Raw genomic sequence first — 22,846 nt, 5'->3', positions numbered from 1 at the left:
TTTGGAATGCTTGTTGTGTCGTTGCTTGTAATTTTGCTGTGCATTTGATGTTTGTGCTTGCTTTATGAACCAATATCTTGGTGCTTGCGATGAGCCAATGTTTAAGCGCTTAAGCTAAGTGAGACTATCAACATCAGGCCGATCACCTACTGTGATTACAATCGAGCCGACTACTTATCATGTCAATTTGCTTATAGGGGCTAACTAGCGTACCAAGGAACCCAAAATTACTGAACAAGGTCCTCATAAATCCAATATGGGGGCCAAAGATCGCATCGCCGAAGAAAGCGAGCCAGCGCACGCTGCCATGTATTATCGCGGCGCGACAGATTCGGGTTTTCTGGATTTAAACCCTTTCTCCTTCTTCATTTCGCTACTGCTCAATTTTCATGCTCGGTTTCGCTCGAAACTCCAAATCGTTCGTTCTTCTTTGTTTCTCAACGAAATTCCCTCAAATCTTATACAAATCAAAGCTTGTCATCTCTAGTTTGCCGATCTATGTAAGTTTTGCTCAAACTCACTTTAATTTGTGCGTGTTTACTCACGAATTTTCAAAAATTTCGGAACTTATATTGCTTATTTTGCATTGTTTGTTGAATTTCCTGCAATGAAATTTTTTGTTTACGCTTGTATATCATCTTAGGAGTGTTTTGAGACTTGTTTGACTCAATTTGGTGAAGAAATGAACGATTTGCCATTGTTGAACTCCTTGAGTTTGTGAGAACAATGTGGCTTGTTCTTCATGTTTTGGTTAGCTATACATGCTCAATTCGTCACAATATTTGTCCTAGCATTGAAAGAAATTGTTTGATTGCTTGAAAATGCTATTTCCGCATGCTCTGTTTTAGTACTACGTACTCTGTGTTTTGGCGAACATAGTATCATACGGCTAGGCGAACCATAGATACTATAAAACCTTTGTTTTACTGTTTGCTTGCATAATTAGCGTGTCTCGACAACGTGGTTCCGGCTCACGCTCTCGCAGGGCTCACTGAGAGGATGAGCTTGTCGACGCCGACGAGGGTACCTCTACCAGTCTAGGGGAGTTTCCTGAGTGGGATGGGCATACCCTGTACTTTGCGCCCCAGTTTCACATCATGGAGCGAGTTCGACTCGGGATGACCGACGAGCGAGTTCATTGCCACGGTTCAGGCAACGAAACCATCGGGCCGTTGTACGAGTCTTATTTTCGCAACAACGAGGAGTTGCGTGGACTGTGGGAGTCTTGTGGTTTGACTTCATTGTTGCAGGCCACTCAGGCTCTCTATTCTTTGACATCGAGCCGTTTCCTGATTCGAGCCTTGATGGAGTTCTTTTGGGACACCACCAACACTTTTCATTTTCCTTAGGGTGAGATGACTGTCACTCCTGTCGACTTCACTCTCATTACCGGACTAGAGTATCGGTCGGCTGAAGTTCCATTTGGGAGTGATAAAATTGGTTTCTCTCCTGAGGTAGAGGAGTTGATCGATCCTATCGTTGTTCGAGCTCGCGGTGAGGCTCAGCCGTTACAGATTAGTAGCCGATGTATTCGTCGGACTATACTCGTAAAAGCTTTCCGAGATGATTCGACCACCCTGGAGCAGCGAGTGCGCATCTTTGCTTTGATCCTTCTATCAAGGTCTTTCTCCCTTAACAAGGGTAGCCGAGTGCTACTCTACTACCTGCCTGCTCTTCGAGACCTTCATATGGTCGGGACATATGACTGGGCCAGAATGGCCTATGCTGACTTCCTTCTTGGATTGCGACTCGCTTGTCGACAACGTAACTTTGATGAGGAAGTCACACTTTCTAGTTTCTGGAGGATCGTAGAGGTATACTTTTTTACTAAAGTTGATTTTAGATATGTATTAACACTTGCTGACGCTTCCTTATTATTACAGGTCTGGTTCTACAAGTACTTCCCGTCTCTTTCACCGGCAAGACCTTCGCCTTGAGGACTCCCCGTTGCTACTAGTTGGGGAGGTCGTTACAGTGACCAGACTGCGCACTACAAAATAAAATGAGAATAGGCAACGGACAAAATTGCAACAAAATGACAAACGTTGCTTTTTGTAGTAAAAGGCAACAATACTTGTTTGTTACCTTGATCTTGAACAATTTGTACTATATGACAATGCAACGGTTTGACAAATGTTGCTTTAAATTATGCAAGACAATAATATGTAAAATGTAGACATTTATTTTACATAAGACAACAATTATTTAAAATGTTGCCCAGAAAGATAACAGCAATAAAATTGTTGCTTATCTAATAATTTTAAATATGCTTTTTCAAGGTATCTAAGACAACGGGTTGTTTCATGTGTTTTCATAGCCTTACATAAGATAGGTTAATATTTAGAACATTGGTTTAAAAATAATAATAAACAAATTATAGTCAATAAGAACAAACTATTATTTATTCAACAATTTGAAAACGTTAACATAAAGGTGTGTACGACAACAATAATTAATGATTAGAAAAAAAAAATTTAGCACCGGTAATTGTGGTTGGTGGATTTCACATTACACAACAGCATTTTTAAGCTAAATCAATGTAGAAAATACAACACATATGTAAAAGTTACTATTTTCATACAAGTAGAATTGATGTTAATTATACATTACAACTAAATTACAAAAGGCTGGCAGTCTTTGTAAAAAGAAGAAAGAAAAAAAAAAAAAAGACAATGGCAACAACGTGTAGCAGCAGCAGCATAATGTAGGAAGGCGGGTAGCAGTAGTACAACAAGGTAGCAGCAGGGCATTAGTAGGCACTTCTTAAAATCCAAGTATAATACAAATCAAATGTTATTCAGAGAAAAAATGTGCCAGTGATGCCCTACAAAATGAATGTCAGACATAATGTCAAGTCTCACTAGAGTCTTCTACTAGTTCAAATGACTGTCAAATGTTTTCAATGTGATGTCATTCTTTTAATTAGATTATTCATCTTCTTGGTACAACAAAATAGGATGATAGCCTTTTCCTACCTTGGTGGCGGTATTATGAGGCATCTCTAACTGCAATGGAGTTGGTGTGATCAGCGTGAGAGGACCAGTTATAGGATCAGAGTTAAGGAGTATGAAAGAAAAATATGTTACTGCAGCACACCTTTTCTATGCTACACCATTTTGTGATCAGAAGGCTAGGCGCAAAGTTAAATGTAACAATTTTCTGATGTACTACGAGGGGCGAGATATCCTTAGCAAGTTACTAGCAAGCCGATTTGATAGTAACAAGATAATGGAAACAAAAGCCCAAGCTCCAGAATTTAGAGCCAAACGATCAGTTTGAATATAAACAAAAAAGAAAAAAGAAAAAAAAAAGAAGAAGAGCCTAGAGTCTGAAGCAAACCCGTGACAAATGTGCCTATAGCGACATGTGGGCAAAAGTTTTAAGAGCATAGCAGAGTGATAATTGCCAGCACCATCAACTTCCCTTGGTAACAAAAGTTACATTGTGCAAAATGCCACTGTTCAACCTTTCCTTGCTGCCCAACCATTAAGGAACAATTAAATCATGAGGCACTTGGGTCATCAATCAAGACAGAAACTCCAAAGAATATGGGATCAATCTGACCAAATGTCAACTAGGGACCTCTTCAAAGAAGTAGCGTGAAAATCAGATCGGAGACATAGCTTGAGGTACTCATTGAGGCTCTTGATTGCGATTAGATTATATAAAATACCACCTGGAGAAAACGAAAGCACACAAGGCTGGCTAATTATACTTCAGCTACAGCACTACTGCAATTCAGACAAGGGGTCATGACAACCACTTTGAAGCCAAATTCATCTATGCAACAAATTCTGCCAAGAGAAGTTTTGGGTTCAGCACGGGAAGTTTAACTTCTCCTTCTACAGCAACGTAACAAGAAAATTCATTGGCCGCATTAAGCATAATCAGTTGACAAAGGCAGAATGACCCATAGTGATTCACTTCTAACCTGATACATTCAAATTCGTTAACTTGAGGTGTATCATCTATACAGATCCAAAGCATCAGACTGCCTTAGAATTGTAAATTGCAGACTTTTATGAGCCCATCAGGTAAGAATATAGCTGAGCTACTCAAAGTTTGCAAACTAAAATTTGCAGGATGCTCATAGTGGCTCTTATGCCCAAATTACATACAATGTTGAGCATGGAGAGGATAGATGAAAGTGCAAAGAGCTGTTTGACAATATTCTGTGAAAAAAGTTCAAAGTCAAGCTCCTCCATGCAACAAATTTCGTCAATTGAGGAGGCATTGAGCTTAGTACAGAGCACCTAACAACAGTTGCTGTAGCAGCCTAGTAAGAGGCAAGCTTGCAATCACGTCAAGGAATTATCTTGAATCAAGAGCCGAATGCAAAATAGCGACGACTTGCAATGAGCGGTATGGTATATCAACTAATACTGCATCAAAGCCATTTTTAGTCAAGAAATTGAATTTCAAACAACAAAAGGTCATTTGCAAAAGGATAATAAGATATCTCGAGAAAGATCAACAATTTAATTTATCACCAAGTCCACAACGAAGCAAGTAAGACTTCGAGTGGAAGAAATCAGAACAAGAATCTTAAAGCTCCTCAAGGTTGCATGAAGAATTAGTAACACTTACAAGCCTTCGGTTATCAAAGGAGAAGTACTCAGAGTTTAACAAATTGGGAGAGTGACAGAATTTTCAGTAGAAAATTCAAAATTTTTGCCTGAGTAATCAAACTCTTCAGCAAAAATGTTAGAAACTGTCAGCGGAAAAATTCAAGACTTTCAGTAGAAAATTCCACATTTCTGCAAAATAGCAAGATTTTCAAGAAGAAAAAACAATATCCTTGAAAAATTTCAGTAGAGGAAATCAACATTTCCAATAGAGAAAAAAGAATTTCAGCGAGTTTGTAAGATGTCTAGAAGAATTTCATCACCTGTTTCTAGCGCAAGTCATAGGACATCAGTTATAAAAACTCTTGCTATCTAGCATAAGGGATATATACCCAAAAATTCCAAAATCAGACATGGATGTTGTAAAAATATCAATTTACTCACCAAATCCCCAAGATCTTATAATATTTGTGTCTAATTGGGATATATACCATATATCTAGTGAGAATACTAATACTTACAAAGTTGCAAGTATCAAATTTTAGTTACCAACATGATTTCACTCAAAGTAAATTTTGTCAAACTAATTCTTATTCTAAAGTCCAATTTAACAAATACTTTGCAATAATAAAAACCCAAGAATTCAGCATATTTTTACCTAAGTTGTTGTTGCTGCCTATAGTCTGCGACTGCATGCCGCTGGTGACTTCCTGCTGCTGCTGGCTAGCTGCATCCTATTGCTGGCGGCTTGCTGCTGCCTGCTAGTGGCTGATAGATGCTTCCTACTGGCTGCAGACTGCTGGTTGCAGGCTGCTAGATGCAGGCTGCCAACTGCAGGTTGCTAGCAGCAGGTTGCCAGCTGCTAACGGCTAGCGACTGCCTGCTGGTAGGGACTAGCACCTGCCTGTTGCTGCGGGTGGCAGCTTCCTGCTGCTGCGGGTGGCTGGCAGCTAGGAAATTCTTAATATCTCCTCCAACATTCGTAAGCTTATCAAATCACATTGATGTATTCTACAAAACTCATACATATCACAATCACATATTACCAAAATAACAATAATGCAAAATAAAACTAGATAATAGATTATTAAAATAAGACTGATTTCTTATAGTTTTTCATACTCAGTAGCTGCTTCTCTGGCAGTCCAAGCTAACTAATATGATTCACGACATTCATAAGCTGATCTAATAGCGTTACAAGCAAAGTACAAAAACTATTTTAAGAGGTTATACTAACACCAAAAGCAGTTTCTGGAACCCCGTAACGATTGCGAGCATGTGAGACATAAAACGGGGGAAATCAATAAAGTGCAGGTCAGTCAAGAAAGCAAGAAGCTTTGAGCCAAGCAACCCAGGACAAGATGAGATATGACTACTGGAACTTCATGTTTATTTTATTTGGGCAGTTGGCTGATTCTAATCCAAAACAAACAAATAAAGCTTCAAGAGATTATCAAATAATCGCAAAACCAAAAAAAATAACCAAACTTTTGGTCATTAAAACAAATAATTTTGCAGTCAAACAAAACCAAAAATGTTTAAGCTAAAATCCCTATTCTTTTATTACTTCAAAGTAACTAAAAAAAGAATACTTGAAAGGACCAATCATATTTCCTAAGCTTCATCTTCACTTGCTTGCATGAAATCCCATAGAGTATCGTCCTCTATTTCATCATCAGAATCATCAATTTCTGACTCTACTCGCATATCCAACGTGTATTCTGGAACGTCAACAGTAGTGGCAGGCAAGTCCTCTCTCAGCCAACGAACATCATAATCATCATCAACAGTTGCCCTTGGGAGAACACCATCGCTAGCAAATTCATTCCAATAAGAAACTCCAACATCACCATTTGATTCTTTGGAATCTTGCACATAAAAAACTTGGTTTACTTGATTAGCCATCACAAAAGGGTCATTAGTATCGCATAACCTTTTAAAATTTACACATGTTAGCCCAAACTCATCTTGCTCCACTTGAAACCATTTACAGCGAAACAATACCACTTTAAAATGACCAAAATAATCAAACTCAATGATATCCTCCACCACTCCATAATATTTTACATCCCCAACAACAGGATTTTGATCCCTAGAACTTGCAAAACTCGACATTGAAGATGTTACACTAACTCCACTACATTGAGTTTTCCTTTTTGACTTGTGTGCAGTTGTATGAAATTTGTTACCATTTATTAGGTACCCTTTAAAATTTCTCACAGTATAGTCAGGACTTTGGGATAAAGCCTTGATTTCTTTGGAAACATTTTCTTCCCGCACTCTTTCCTTGAACCATGCTCCAATATCATGACTGTGCTCTTATGCTATCGCCCACCTACTCCGCTTACCCCATCTACCTGGACTTCTTTGATGATTCACAAAATCTTGATGTTCACTACATACATATCACAAAGCAACTTAGTTGTATTAGTCAATTATAAACATTAAATATTAAATATAGTTAATATGAAATAATACCTTAAAATTACTTACGGACCTTATGTAATCACTGATTTCATCACAATTAAAGAGTACATAGCGATAAGCTTTCATCAAAGTGTACTCATCTAAAGAAACCTTTTTGCCTTTATTTTTCTTTTTTACACCTAAAGGACGTCCAAAATTAGGAAAAAGGCTTCCATCTTCATTAGATGTAGTATCATCATCATTTCTAGGTGCTCCATTCAACTTTGAACTAAAATCATCATGAAGACACCGAGAACAAAAAATAAGGCATTCTTCTACCAAGTAGGCCTCTGCAATGGAACCTTCGGGTCGACTTCTATTTTTTTACGTATGACTTCAATTTACCCAAATACTGCTCTTCCGGATACATCCAACGACCTTGAACAGGGCCTCCAAGCCTTACCTCCTCTACAAGATGAAGTGGAAGGTGGATCATTATGTCAAAGAAACTTGGGGGGAATATCTTCTCAAGTTGGAAAAGTATCTCTATGATTTCAGATTCAAGATCATCAAGATCTTTAGGCTTTAGAACTTTCCTACATAAACCCATGAAAAAGGATCCTAACCTAATCAAAGTCGATGCTACTTACTTAGGCAAGGTATTCTTTACTCCAACTTGGAGCAAATAATGAAGCATAAAGTGGGCTCATGGCTCTTGTAACCAGCAACCTTCCTCTCATTGGATTGGACACATCTGGAGATGTTTGATGCACAACCATCGGGAAACTTAGCACCTTTTATCACATTGCAAAACAAGTCTTTTTCACTAGAAGATAAAGAAAAACAGGCTTTGGAGTATAAACGCTTCCCTCTATTATTTGTTCCCTTTGGATGGAGTTCATTTCTTATACCCATATCCTGTAAATCAAAGCGGGCTGCCACATGGTCCTTACTCTTTCCTAGGATATCCAGCAAAGTACCGAGCACACTGTCACAAATATTTTTCTCAATGTGCATAACATCAAGATTATGAGGCAAGGTAGTAGTTTCCCAATAAGGAAGCTCAAAGAAAATTGATTTCTTCTTCCAAGGAAATTTCTTTCTGCCCTTCTTTTGGGTTTTCCCAAACTTATTTTAAAACCCTTCTAAATCCTTTAATACCTCAGTGCCCGAGAATCTAGTAGGAGGAGGAGGCCTTGTCTCTACATTACCATCAAAAGATCTCTTATTACGAAGCCACAGATGATTTTCTTTCAAAGAGCTACGATGTCCTATGTAACACATTTTCCTGCTATACTTCAGGTATTTGGACCAATTCTTATGATTGCAATTAGGGCAGGCAAATTCTCCTTTGGTGCTCCATCCGGACAACATTGCATAAGCAGGGAAGTCACTGATTGTCCATAACAAGGTTGCCTTTAAAGAAAATGTTTCATCTTTCGCAACATCATATGTGTCAACTCCAACTTCCCATAATTCCTTGAATTCCTCAATTAATGGTTGCAAGTAAACATCAATGTCATAACCTGGACAAGAAGGACCAGGTATAATCAAAGACATGATATTGTACTCGGACTTATTATATAACCAAGGAGGCAAATTATAAATGGATAAAACAACAGGCCAAATATTATATGACACACTCATAGTTTTGAATGGGTTGAAACCATCAGCAGAAAGACCTAGCCTCACATTTCGAAAATCACTTGCAAATTGAGGATGTGAAACATCGAAATCTTTCCAAGCTTGTCCATCAGCAGGGTGCCTTAATTTGTCATCTTTCTTGCGATCAGTTTCATGCCATGTCATGAGTTCAGCCGTCTTAGAGCACATGAACAACCTTTGTAGACGAGGTTTCAGAGGAAAGTAACGCAGAAATTTTGTAGGAACTCCTTCATCAGGCAATGAACCTTCCTCTTTTTGCTTCTCATTTAACTTCCATCGAGAAGATTTACAAACATGGCAAGACTTGTCATTTGCACGTTCTTTCCAATACAACATACAATCATTAGGACACGCATCAATTCGTTTGTAATTAAGTCCAAGGTTCTTCACCATTTTTTTAGCATGATGAAAAGAAGTGGGAAGCTTTGCAAATGGAAAGGCATCACATTGAAGCTTCATCAACTTATCAAAAGAAGAATTGCTCCACCCGTTAAGACATTTAAGTAGATAGAGTCGCACTGTGTATGAAAGCACAGAAAAATTCTTACAACCTGGATATAATTCCTCCCTTGCATCCTCTAACAACTTATAAAACTTTTTAGCACTCTCATTTGGACCCTTTCAAAGTTCTTCTGCTTCGGAACTTGAACCTTCTATAACATCTCTGAAAATATCATTAATCATCTCGTCCATATTGTCTAATGTGTTTTAATTATCACACTGATGCCTATCTCCCCATGAAGAAGACCCTGTTATAAATCCTTCGCCATGAAAGTTCCACACTTTATACCTCTTGTTAAATCTGTTAGCAATTAGGTGATTGAAAACCTCCTCCCTTGGGAACCAAAATCTGTTAACACACTTCATACATGGGCATAAAATTTCCGGTTCATCATCTTCCTCTGTGTGCATGGTTGAATTTAGAAATGCAAAATCTAGAAAATTCTCAACTCATTTGATATATTCTTCGGCACTTTGGGGTGCATCAATCCAATCTTTGTTGATGTTTGCCATAACCTGATATTATTCTATAACATAAGAACCTATACAGGGGGTGAACAACAAAGATAATAAATTTATAGACAACTAAGGACATAAATCCTTGGATATAGTGTCATTCCCTAAAGGGTAAACTAAGTTATGTCTAGATTTCCAAGGAGGGCAACATACATCAAAACATTCCTTTATACACTCTCCACCAATCAACCATGAAGCTTACATAAACAAAAAGAGTACACTTTACTTAATATATGTCTAGTCAAGAGGGTAAACTGAGGAAAAAAAATACACATGTGTATTATTTATAACAACATGGCAACTGATAGCATAAAATGAATATCATGTACTATCATCCAAACAATATTCACGCAAATAGACATTGGCAACCAGGCCAGCATACGACATAAAACTTTATACAAATGAAGTCTGGTATTCTAGCGATTAAAATAGTAATTATACTACAAATAGTCGTTCTGAAATATGATTTCAAAAATTAATATCAATAATATAGATTATAAAACCAATTACACCATAATCTTAATTATCTAATTTCTTAAAAAAAATCTCATCATATTTCCATACTCACAATTAAATTACTCCGTTGAGTAATTCATCTCTATACCACAATAAGACTTAGCCTGACATACTAAGAATCAAAACATCAATTCTGGTATATGGAAAATTCATAACCTAATTCTTATAAAAGATAAGAAATATGCATGTATTTTCACAAGAACACAAGTTTAACTCATATTAAATTACTTTCAAAAGCCAACAATTGAATATGATACTACAATGTATGAAATCTGCAAACCCAATACAAGTTACTCCAGATATTCAAGTTAACGAAATACCAAATTAACGAACAGAAATTAGCAAGTTTAGTCGAATTGCCGTACTTACTTGTCTTTGTTTCTTTCTCGATCTACCCACTGCTATCTTCAGGTTGCACCAAGATATTATCAGAAGATGGCACCAAACTATCTATATTTAATTCTTTACTCTCTTCAATATACACTAACAAATTAAAAGTTGATATTTAATCGAAATCAAAATCAAATATGATGTTATTTTTGGGTTAATCTATTAGGTATAGGTAAGCGAAATTATGAGAGTTGGAATAACATAGGGGCAATTTGGTTTTGTTTGTTCGATTTTGTGGGAAGAATTAGTTAGGGTTTTTTTATTCTATGGGAAGAATTAGTTGAATTTGGTTTTGTTTGTTCTACTTTGTAGGAAGAACTGAGTCTCTAACGGATTAGTTGGGGGTTAGTTAACTTTAAGTGATTTTTTTTTCAATGATTAGTAATGTAATAATAATAATAATAATAACAATAATATATGAATAAATGATACTATATCATTATAACATACTCATTTTTTAACAAAATTATTATATACTAGCTCATAATAAACTTAGGGTCTGTTCTCTTCAGATTATTTTCAGTTCAGTTCAGTTCAGTTCTTAATTTCCTTCTCTCATAAAATATTCAGTTCAGTTCAGTTCGGTTCAATTCAGTTCAGCTCCAATAAGTTCAGTTCAGTTCAGTTCGTTCAGCTCAGTTCAGTCAATTAGAACAAGCCCTTAGATTTTAGACTTAATTATTAATAATGAGTAACTTATTTATCAATTTAGATTATAATCTATGGTCCGTCAAAAAGCTATTATACTCCTTAATGTGTAACTACATACCTTTTCCGTTTCTATTAATTTGACACGTTCAATTTAGGCACACATATTAAGGAGATGAGAGAGAATGCATGATAAAGCAAGTGAAGACACTGGTAAATGAATGGTATGAAACTTATTCAAAAAACTTACTCAAAACATAATAAAACAATTTGATTTTAACATTTTTATATAACTTGTTAACATAATAAAACAATTAATTTGATTGAATTTCACATTTGTATAAAACTTAATGGTAAAACTCACTACGTAACTTTGTTTCTTTTTACTCTGTATAGTAACTTGACTTTCACAATTGTGTTAAAAAGATTGTCATAATGGTCAAGGTTACCCTTTTGAACCACCTCGGTTTGGGTCTGATCAATTTTGAGTCGAGACAATAACTATCGGGTCCATGTCAAATTTGTATTGGTTAATGCTCAAATTGGAGTATAGCTTAGGTTTAAATGAGTTAGGGTAGGTCTATTTCGTATTAGTTGACTTTGGTCTCCTTGATTACATTTTTGCTGATTTCGATTCAATATTACATTTGTATAAAGTCAAACATTATTACAAACAAGACTCTATTATGTTCACCTTTATTCCATTTATTTTACAAAAAATAATCTCACATAAGCTTAGATAAAAGTAATTATGCTTCAAAAAACGTAAAATAGTTTAGTAGGGTAACTTTTTGCCAATTTTTAATGTAAATAGCCAATAAAATAAGTTTTATAAGGATATTATAGTTGCTTTTACTTACAAACCTCTCTCTTTTTATTTTATTTTTTTTATTGGGTTACTTTTATGCATATTGTGGTAATTTTTATTCATTTTAGGGGTAACTTCTGATCAGTTTAGGCTATCTTTATAATGGATGTGCAATAAATATTGTACACCCGGTTTTTTTTTTAAAAAAAGTTTTTGTATATATATTAGGATAATATTAGTCAATAGCAAACTAAGGGCCTGTTCTCATTGACTGAACTGAGTTGAACTGAACTGAACTGAACTGAACTTATTAGAGCTATACTAAACTGAACTGAAATGAATATTTTATAAGAGAATAAAATTAGGAGCTGAACTTAACTGAACTGAACTGAATTGAACTGAACTTATTAAAGCTGAACTGAACTGAAAATAATCGTATGAAAACAGGCCCTAACTAGTAATCATTTTAGGACAATATTAATACGGATATACAATATTTATTGTACACCTGTTTTTTATTCGTTAAAATAAATAGTTTGATTTATTATTATTATTATTATTATTATTATTATTATTATTATTATTATTATTATTATTATTATTATTTTTAATAGATTACCATCCACAAACTAGCAAGTTGCTACCAATACCCATTTTAATTTATTCATCACATTTTTTAATCCAATAATTTCTTCGCCATAATCCAATAATAGATTACAACTTTGTTTCCTTAAGATATTTTTAATCCCACCCAAGTAAGATCCCCTAGTTTATTCCCAAAAAAAAAAGAACCATTAGCTAGTAGTCCACATTTATTTCTCAAAATAAAAAATAAGTTAAAAAATAAAAAAATAAAACCAAACCCCATCATCCTAAACAGGTCACTCCATCCTCAATGCCTCAACTCTTCCTCAACGCCTCATTCTTCTCCAAACGCGAAATTGTAAATCATTTTTGGCTCCAACATTTTTTCATTATGAATCAGCAATTACTCCACTTTTCAGTTGTTGATCTCATTATACAACACACTCATCACCTTAAAATCATCATATCCCACAATCGGTTACTCACCTCCTTTCTTTCTATTCAGGTGAGAGTTAATTAAGAGTATAGAGTATCTATTTCGTAATTAACTAGTTGCTTTGCTCTCTACTCACACTGCTTTCTTTGGATTTATGGTTGGCTAATAGGGTTTGATGCCGGCGAAATCGTTGTTGTATTATGAATTTCATTCGTAAGTCATCGTTGCCCTTTTAATCTCTGAAGTGAATTTGGCATTTATAACTGGTTAATTTGATGTTGGATTTGATTTTTAGATGTAATATATTCTGGGTTGTCTTATTTTTGTAATATGATTATGGGTTAAGATGATCTTAATGGTTATGATTTACATGTTATCATTAAAGGTTGACGTTTTAATTTGGATTATCAATTCATATCCTACAGATCACATGCATGCCACTAGTTTACTATCAAAATTAGTTTAGCTTATTGGAAATTAATATGATAATGATCTGAGTTATTTAGTTAAGGTTTTACAACTTAGATAGAATTGGGGTTATAGGAATTGTTATCCTAGGGGTCTGCTAGTCTACTTAAGTATATTAGGCAAGTATTATTTTTATTTGCAAGTTCCTGAGCTTATATCTATCACACATAAAACAGATGCATCAATAGGTTAAGTCTTTTCAAATGATGTTTATGTTAGTATGATTTAATCAGGGGAGTTATGAGTGCACTAACTATTAAGCAAAACCTCTAAGTCAAGCTTTTTAGTTTATATTATTCCTGAAAATTTTGATTAAAGATATGGAATTAAACATCTGATTGTTGAGTATATTGCTTGTTTATTGTTCAAGTTTTTGCAAGCATAAACCTCATTAATTCACATAATAGTGTGCTAAGAGACAGGTATATGTCATGTTTGAATAAAAAAAAATTACATGATGTGTACCTGTTAACTTTGAGGTAAAGGAACTCTAAATGAAATAAGTATGCTTGTTAGTGCCTAGATCATAAAGGCAAGTCAATTAAGTGAGTCATGTGTTCTATACCCCTTATTTTTACTACCCCTTTGTTTAGTCAGGGTGTTGTACTGCACCTTAGTTTGTGCTAAAGAAGTTTGGTATTCTGAATTTGAAATACTCTGAGTGAATTAAATTTTATGTTGAGTGCTGACCCCTTCTCATTTAATGCTAGTAAAAGACCAATGTCTGAGATATATGCTGATTTGTTCACTATAGAAATCAATTCTATTCTGTTTGCTCTACTTTAGTCTAAACAACGTACATAAAAGAATTTGCCACTAAATTTAAGTTAACAGAGGTTAGTTGTTAAGATTTCAATCATGCAAACCCTTTTGTGAAATCAGCTAGATTATTAAATAGATGGATCCTTACTTGTTTTGTAACTTGAGTAGAAGAGTTTTAACTAGAAAAGATTTAAAAATTAAACCATATTGAGGACTATCAATTTATTCCCTGATGTCTAGTAGTTACTGAACTGAGTAATTGTTGACAGATGCTAAGATATTTGTCCAAGGTCGAATTAACATTCAAACGAATTGACTAATGGTAGTTAGTGAGGTTACTTACACTATGTGTGGTTTATATGCAACTGCACTAATTTTCCCACCTCTCCTATGTTTCTGTCCAACATTTTTATTAGTAAATGATGTTGGCATGTCACATATGCTTAGTTTATGATAGAAAGGGATACAACCGAATAAGATAAAACATAAATAATTTCAAGAATGGCAATATTATCTTGCTTGTATGGTGAGTGTAAAATCCAAAATACACATCTTTAACCTGTTTAGGAATGCCTCAAAGCCTTTCCTTGAGATATAACTAAATCTGTGCATATCTAAATCAATTGAAAACTAATACTCGCCCTGCAGAAAATTTGCAGCAGATGTTAAGAAAATTTAAAGTAATTGTTTAAAAAGGCTTACTGTAAAATTAAATCAGATTATGCATTTGTTAAGGAGTGGGTATATATAATTTTGACAGGAAATACTTTTGAGTCTTTCACTTGTTTTCATATTAAAAGGAATGCAAATGTAGTAACTCACTTGCTTGCTAGAGTCTTGCCTAGGGAAGGGGATGAACAATTGTTCTTGAATGATTTCCCACCAAGCGTGCTGGCTTTGGTGGAGTTAGATATGATGTAATTGTTTCTTCATTAATAAATCTCCCTGCTCCCGTTTTCTTTAAAAAAGGAGTAGGTATATATATATATATATATATATATATATATATATATATATATATATATATATATATATAATTGCCATTAGTTGATGATACAAATAATTGTGGTGGTTTTTTCTTTTTGGAAAGATTTTGGATTTGGGTTTCAATCAGTTTATGCAGAATACTCCGTATATGACTTCTTGTTATCAATTTAAAATAGGAGTTAATGAGTTAGGGTGTGCTGAATGGTAGGCGATTTGTTATTAGTAAATGGGATGATACCAGTATATCATTTGGTATTGAAAAACCTAGATAATTAAATTTAGAATGAAAATTTAATGGAGAGTTTGCTTTATGAGTGCTTATATATAGCTATTGTTTGGTTGTATAATTCTTACTCTTTATTTGTACAAGCTTCCTTTATGAGTGCTTATATATATATATATATTATATATATATATATATATTTATATATATATATATATATATATATATATATATATATATATATATATATATATATATATATATATATATATATATATATATATATATATATATGATTTTTTCTTCTTCTGTATAATTGGATTCATTTTCAAAATTAATTAGCTCCAAGTATGACAAAGAAAAAATCCACTAAGCTTGGAGCTATAAGAGGTTCTGGTGATGAGCATCAAACTCATGAATGATCGCGGGATTAAGTAGGTCATTGGGACTACTACCCCTAATCAAATTAGAAATTTATAAAACCTAAACTACCCTAATACAAGTATAGGGGTAAGTAAAGGGTCGAACCCAAAAGGACTAAGTGTATCAATCTATGCTAATTAGACTACTAGGGAGGCTTGTGAGATAGAGAGAGGTTAAAATAAACACAACTAAGAACAAACAACTAAAACTAGGGAAAGTGGAATCCAATTACATCAATGCATTCAATAACATCATACAATTAGATGAAAATGACCTTGATTAGGAACGATTAACACATTTAACTCACTCTCGCACAATTAAGCATGTTAATAATCCTACTAAACTAATTCACTCTCGTGCAACTAGCCTAGCAAAGGTATGGAGGAATTTAGGGCTCTCAACCAACTCACTCTCGCGCAATGGATTTAAAATACAATTAAGAACATAGAATCAATTAGCTAGAAAGATTCTAATCCATAAAAGCATCGTCCATACACAATAATCAAGAAACAATTTCATACTAATCACAATCAATCATTAAATTAATTAACATAACCTTCATCCATTTCCCTAGAACAAAATCTAAGCTAACATAATTAACAAAAACATGGAAAACAAGGTAAAATAATAATAAAAGTAAGAATCAAACAACTAAACTAATTAATCTACTCAAAACAACAAATAAATAAGCAAAAACAATAATAAATGAGAGCAATAAAAGTGAGAGAAAGTTAGAAAGACTCATTGAATTAATGAGAAGAAAAATCCACAAATTGTATCTTCAACCTCTCAAAACTCCATGAAAAATCCAAGCTTTCTCTCTCTAAACTACTCCTAAACTAGAGAGAGTAAATCCTAATCTAACCCTAAGAGAGAAAAAAATAAAAGTGCTAAACTACTCTAATCTAATCTAGGGTAGAATAAAAATGTTAATTGAAAGTTGTGATAAAATAACCCCAAAGGGGGTATTTATAATACAAAGCTAAAATAATATAAAAGAAATTAAAAAGAAAATAAAACTAAACTAAAACAAATAAAAAAAACAAAACTAAAACTAGAAAATTAAGTAAAAAGGAAAAAGAAATTAAAAGGGGAAAAACACCCAGCAACCCACGAAATAAAACAATCAGACTCCCCCCAATTCCCCTTTCTCGTTGCTGCTCCAATTCAAACACCATCAGCGCATCATCAATCATCACACGCATCAGCTCCGTTCATCGCATCATCGTCATCTAGCATCCAAAATCGTGGCCGTCCAATTCTCATTAAAAATCACGTGAAAAGCTCGTGATTGACCCTCATTTGTGCGCCCGCGAAGACGTCGCGCAGAGGTCGCACAATAGCTACTGCCTCGACTCTAATTTTGGAGTCTAATTGGTGCGCCTCCTGACAGGGCTGCGCGGCCGCGAAGGTCTGGGTAGCTTGGGGAATGCAATTGTTGCGGATTCGGGTTTGATTGACGCGCTGACTGTTGTTGGTGTGAGTTGGTGTTGGTGAGTTTGGGGGCTGCTATGGAGTTGTTTTGGTGGTTTATTAATGGCGGTTTTGGCGGTGGCTGTGGAGGCTGTTTGGGTTTGCGTGGTGGTGGCTGTGAGTGGTTTCGGTGGAGTGCGTGGGTGAATGAATTGCGAGGCTGATTGGAGGTGTTGTTGTGAGGGATGTTGCGGGGTGATGGTGTATTGGAGGTGGTGTTGTTGTGTGTGGTGTTTGCGGGGTTGCAGGCTGGAGGTTTGATTGGTGGTTTAATTGGTGCTGCTGGTTGTTGTTGTTGGGCTGTTTTGCGTGAGGGAGAGCAGGGAGCAGGGGAGATGGGTGCGTGACTGGTGTGGTGGAGGTTAAGGTGTGGGGTGGTGATGGTTAACGTGGCAGCAGGGGAAGAGCAGGGACATTGTGCATTTGCCTCGAACCACGGACCCCAAACACGATTTGAACTTGAAACCCGGAACACCTACAACCAAAACACGAGGGTATAACCACGAGACAAAATAAAATAAAATAAAATAAACTTAAAAATAAAATCAAAAGAAATTTAATAAAATAAAGTAAAACAAATATGAAAATAAAATAAAATAAGAAAATAAAAGAAACTAGGAACTTATTAAAAAACAAGAACTAAAAACTTAAAATAAAACAAAGAAAATAAGATAATTTAAATAAATTAAGAAAATAAGCTAAAAACTATTAAAAACTACTAAAATACTCGAAATAAAGATAAAAGACGAGAATAAGTAAATAAAAGAAGTATAGGACAAAAAGGGTTAAATTATTGGAAAAATAAGCCGAGAAACGACTCGATAAACACCCTAAAAGTGACATAAAAGTCACTTATCAAACTCCCCCAAGCTTACCTTTTGCTCGTCCTCGAGCAAATTAACATGAAACACGGGAGAAGGAGAATGATTTATTCAAGCAAAGCTAGAACACTAAAGGAGACAAGAATGTACACTAACTCACTTTCGTAGGAATCACGGTCACTTTTAGCAACTAATGACAAGCCCTTTAAACCCCTAGATCGCCCTAGAGGACGAGTGTGCTCTCGTGAGGGTGTCCTAAGAGTTTAACCCACAACTCTAAATAAAAACCAAGGCACGACAATAAAAAAGAAAAGAAAAAGAAGCATAAAAAGAGAAAACAAAACACAAGTTCATATTTGGATAAGAGATAGGAACAAACACCAATGAATGCAAACCTTTCTAAATAAACAAGTGTATGCACGTTCCAAGATGTCAATGGTTGATTGAAACATAACATATGCTAAGCATAGAGAACTAATGAGGACTCAATCCACCCTAGCCCCAACCAATCGGGCCGCGTTCTCTCCACTAGCTTCAAATCAACCCTTAAGCTAGCTTCTCATGATTCCATGAAAGAACCGGAAAAAGATAAAGAAATGAAAAACTTTGAGAAGGAAATCCCGACATCTCAACTATGCATACTCTCTCCATAGGTTTGAAGTCTATCTCCCTCCGCCGTTCTTTGACCTAACCCCACTAAAGTCTAAGGGTCTTTTATTGGTTGTAACGTAAGGCTAAGGGTTAAGGCGGGGTAAAAATTTGAAATTTTTTGGTGATATTTCCTAAGTGAAGCAAAAGAGTGGCCTACTCTCAAAAACAAACTCAAGAAGTCACAAAATATCAAACAAAAATACCAATAATGCCATCTCGCCCAAGCTTACTCAACAATAACACATACACAATATATACAAAAAACTGAAGGAACGCTCCCCCCCAAGCTTGAACGAAGCATTGTCCCCAATGCTTAAACAAGGGAAGAAAACGAAACCAAACTAAAATATATTTGTGTTTTTGTTTCTTATTCATTTTTTTTTGTGTCCTTGCCTTTTTTTAACCATGGACGGCTTTTTCTTGAAACTTCATTTGATTTTCTTGAATTGCATCTTTCTTCTCAAACTTTTTTGCATATTCTTTTGAAGCTCAATTTTCAAGACCTTACTTAAACCAATTCTCAAAATTTTCTTGCTCATGATCAACACTCTCAAAACTCAAACCTCACATGCCAATGCTTCACTAACTAAAAGGGTTGGTAAACATAGGCCATTGGGGTTGTAACGCGGTTTAAACAAGAGCGGGAAACATTAAGCTCAAATTGGTTAATAAGTAGGTTGATGCAAAATAGAAAACCAAATTTGGAACAAAATAAAAAGAAGATAAAGAAAAATGAGAAAATGTGCCCTTTTCCTCCCCTAGAGTGGCTCGGTCACGATCTTGGGAGCTAGAGGTCAAAACAAGGATTAAGACATGCATAGTCAAGGATCCTAAATTGCCGCTCAACAAGGTGATGAAGGCTAGAACAAATGAAGCTCACAAGGGATTATAACCAAACAAATACCAACCAAGGGTTTCAAATCCACTATAGAGAGCAACTCCATCTTACCACATTCCCGTGACCTAAGGCTTCACGGACCCCTAAAAGTTCTTAAACCGGCTACCTTAGCATATAGTATCCTAGAGTCAACCAATGACACTCTCAAACCGTGCATACATTTACCACTTAGGAAGAAAAACATTCAAGAATACAAGTCCCAAAACAATATATCCAAAATAAGAACAAACAAAACACATTTTGCCAAAATTACCTTGAAAGTAAACAAAAATCTTTTTGGACTTTTCAAAATATAAGAAAAGACATGGAAATCCATATACTCAAGTGCATGGCATAAATAAATCAACATCCCACCAAAGCATGATAGAATACCCTCCCCCAAGCTTGAATGAGACAATATACTCAAACATAAACCAAATAATCAATGTGAGGGGAAAAGAAAGAAATCAACCCAACAAACCAACATGTGTCCAACGAGTCACCAACCATTAGAAAAAGAGCTAAGAAAGATATTACCGAATATTGGTGGGTGTAAATACCCGCAAATGAACCAATTTAACCTTTCAAAGCCGATTTCCTTTTGAATTGAATCTCAATTTCCATATGCTAGCAAAAATAGGCATCAAACTTCCTTAATTCTTTATCCAAACCAATGCATAAGTGTATATCAAGTCATGTACCTAGCAAAAGGCACACAAACATTTCCATGAGAGAAAATCTATTCTAAAAAGAAAAGAAAATGAAAGCAATAAAAACCTCGGGTTACTTCCCGAGAAAGGCTTGTTTAACGTCCAAGCGAGACCGCTCTAGTAATTAATATTGCAACGAACGCAAGAGCTTATCAAATGCACTACTACACATTTCATAAGATAAATAGTAGGCAATTGAAGGAAGGAGGACATGCAACAAGATTATTGCACGTAAGTGAGGAGGAAGATGCCAAAAGAAAGAAGAAAAATCAAAAGAAAAATCAAGAAAATAAGAAGAAGAATAAGAAAAAGAATAAAAAGGAAAACTCTCCTCAAAATCTTTTTGGGTGGCACAATCACCCATTTCCTCAATAATAGGAGGATGAGAAGGAAGAGTCTCATCAAATAAGAGAGGGTCCTCAATAGGCTTTAAGACAAAAGAGGGGAGGAACATAGGATAGTAGGGGATGTGGTCAAATTTCCTTGAGAAAGGGACATGAGGAAGGGGAGGAGAAGCAATGGTCTCACAAAGCCTCACATCACCAATGAGGGCATGAAAATCAATCATAGAATCCTCAAAAGAACACTCATGACTCACATCTCCCTCAAACAAAAACTCTCCAATAGAAACAACCTCATCCTCCTCTCTATCACAACGATGAACAACTACTCCCTCAAGATCCTCAAAGCCTAGAGTCTCTAAACCATGCATGAAAGGATAAAGGTTTCTCTCAAACTCATCCCTTTCCCATGAAGCATTGCCAATGAACTCTCTCAAAAGGCTATAATGCTTGGTTACTCCTTCAATGAATATACTAGACATAGCCTCAAAAGAATCCAAAGACTCATGGATAGAAGGGTCACAAACATGCAAAGTAGACTCATCAAGATGGGGAAGGGGGTTGGAATCCTCAAAATCGACATTTTCTTCATTCTCAACTCCTCCACCACCACTCAAGGGACTCTCAATCTCTCTTGGTAGCTCAAACTCATCATCATCATCCTCATGAAATCCGTCATTCAAAATTGAACATGGCTCACTCACATCCTCACCATGGGAAGCTCTCAAAGGGGGTGAATATGGGGAAGGATGACATTCAAGCTCTAATGGGGAATGAAAAGGATCAAAATCCTCAAAAATCCTCTCATCACAAGAAAATTTCTCCTCACCTTCACACCCTTGGCCCACATCATTCTCAAAAACTCTCTCACACTCCAAATGAGGTGCCTCACGTCCATTTAAATCAACCATAGCACTCATCACTTGGGCAAGCCTCACTTCTCTCAATTTTTGTTCCTCTTGAAGCTCTTGGAGTTGTTGGGTGAGATATTGCATTTGAGAAAGAATTTGGGGAGTAATGTTATCGGGTTGAGGTTCATGATCAAAATCAAATTGCATATTATCAAAACTAGCACAAACCTCATCACAATGAGCATAAGAGGGGAGGGGGTCAACATGCATACATGGATCATCACAAGGCACATTAGAAGTATCAAGAGAATTCATGAAAAAATTAAAGGAATCTTGACATTGAGAATCAAAACAAGAAACATGACCTTCTCTATCATAAGAATCTCTAGCAAGCCAAGTGAAGAAATTCCAAGCATCATGCATAGACAAATGACGGAATATACCACTGTGCATATTCTCAACCATACCCCTAGTATACTCATTCATGCCCCAATAAGCTATTCCACAAGAATCACTAAGAGAACACCCATGGTAACTAAGGAAACCATCTAATCTATCAAAGTATGCATAAAATTGTTCATCATCAAATTGAGGAAAAGATAAGCATGCCATTTTTATACAAAGAAAAATAAGAAAAGCAAACAAAAATAAAATAATATACAAGAACCTAACTAATCTAATCAACACAAACTAATGAACGCCTTAGTCCCCGACAAAGGCGCCAAAATTTGATCTCGGGATTAAGTAGGTCGTTGGGACTACTACCCCTAATCAAATTAGAAATTTATAAAACCTAAACTACCCTAATACAAGTATAGAGGTAAGTAAAGGGTCGAACCCAAAAGGACTAAGTGTATCAATCTATGCTAATTAGACTACTAGGGAGGCTTGTGAGATAGAGAGAGGTTAAAATAAACACAACTAAGAACAAACAACTAAAACTAGGGAAAGTGGAATCCAATTACATCAATGCATTCAATAACATCATACAATTAGATGAAAATGACCTTGATTAGGAACGATTAACACATTTAACTCACTCTCGCACAATTAATTATGTTAATAATCCTACTAAACTAATTCACTCTCGTGCAACTAGCCTAGCAAAGGTATGGAGGAATTTAGGGCTCTCAACCAACTCACTCTCGCGCAATTGATTGAAAATACAATTATGAACATAGAATCAATTAGCTAGAAAGATTCTAATCCATAAAAGCATCGTC

The 22,846-nt window shown here is 35.4% G+C and overlaps 1 protein-coding gene across 1 annotated transcript; it reads right to left on the bottom strand.

The window, feature by feature from the left end:
- Nucleotides 1–6,884: 6,884 nt before the first annotated feature.
- LOC145592038 (uncharacterized) lies at nucleotides 6,885–9,029 on the bottom strand. The gene is made up of 5 exons (XM_081648503.1): nucleotides 8,113–9,029; nucleotides 7,642–7,959; nucleotides 7,385–7,567; nucleotides 7,063–7,260; nucleotides 6,885–6,960 (listed from the first exon to the last, which is right to left on the bottom strand). Exons 1-5 carry the CDS (start codon nucleotides 9,027–9,029, stop codon nucleotides 6,885–6,887), a joined length of 1,692 nt encoding a protein of 563 aa, XP_081504629.1.
- Between the last annotated feature and the right edge of the window lie 13,817 nt (nucleotides 9,030–22,846).

Source organism: Chenopodium album, chromosome 18 (assembly GCF_948465745.1).
Source record: "Chenopodium album chromosome 18, dcCheAlbu1.1, whole genome shotgun sequence".
NCBI classification, from domain to species: Eukaryota; Viridiplantae; Streptophyta; class Magnoliopsida; order Caryophyllales; family Amaranthaceae; genus Chenopodium; species Chenopodium album.
Note: the sequence above shows the minus strand (reverse complement) of the source record. Positions and strands in the feature narration are given on the sequence as shown.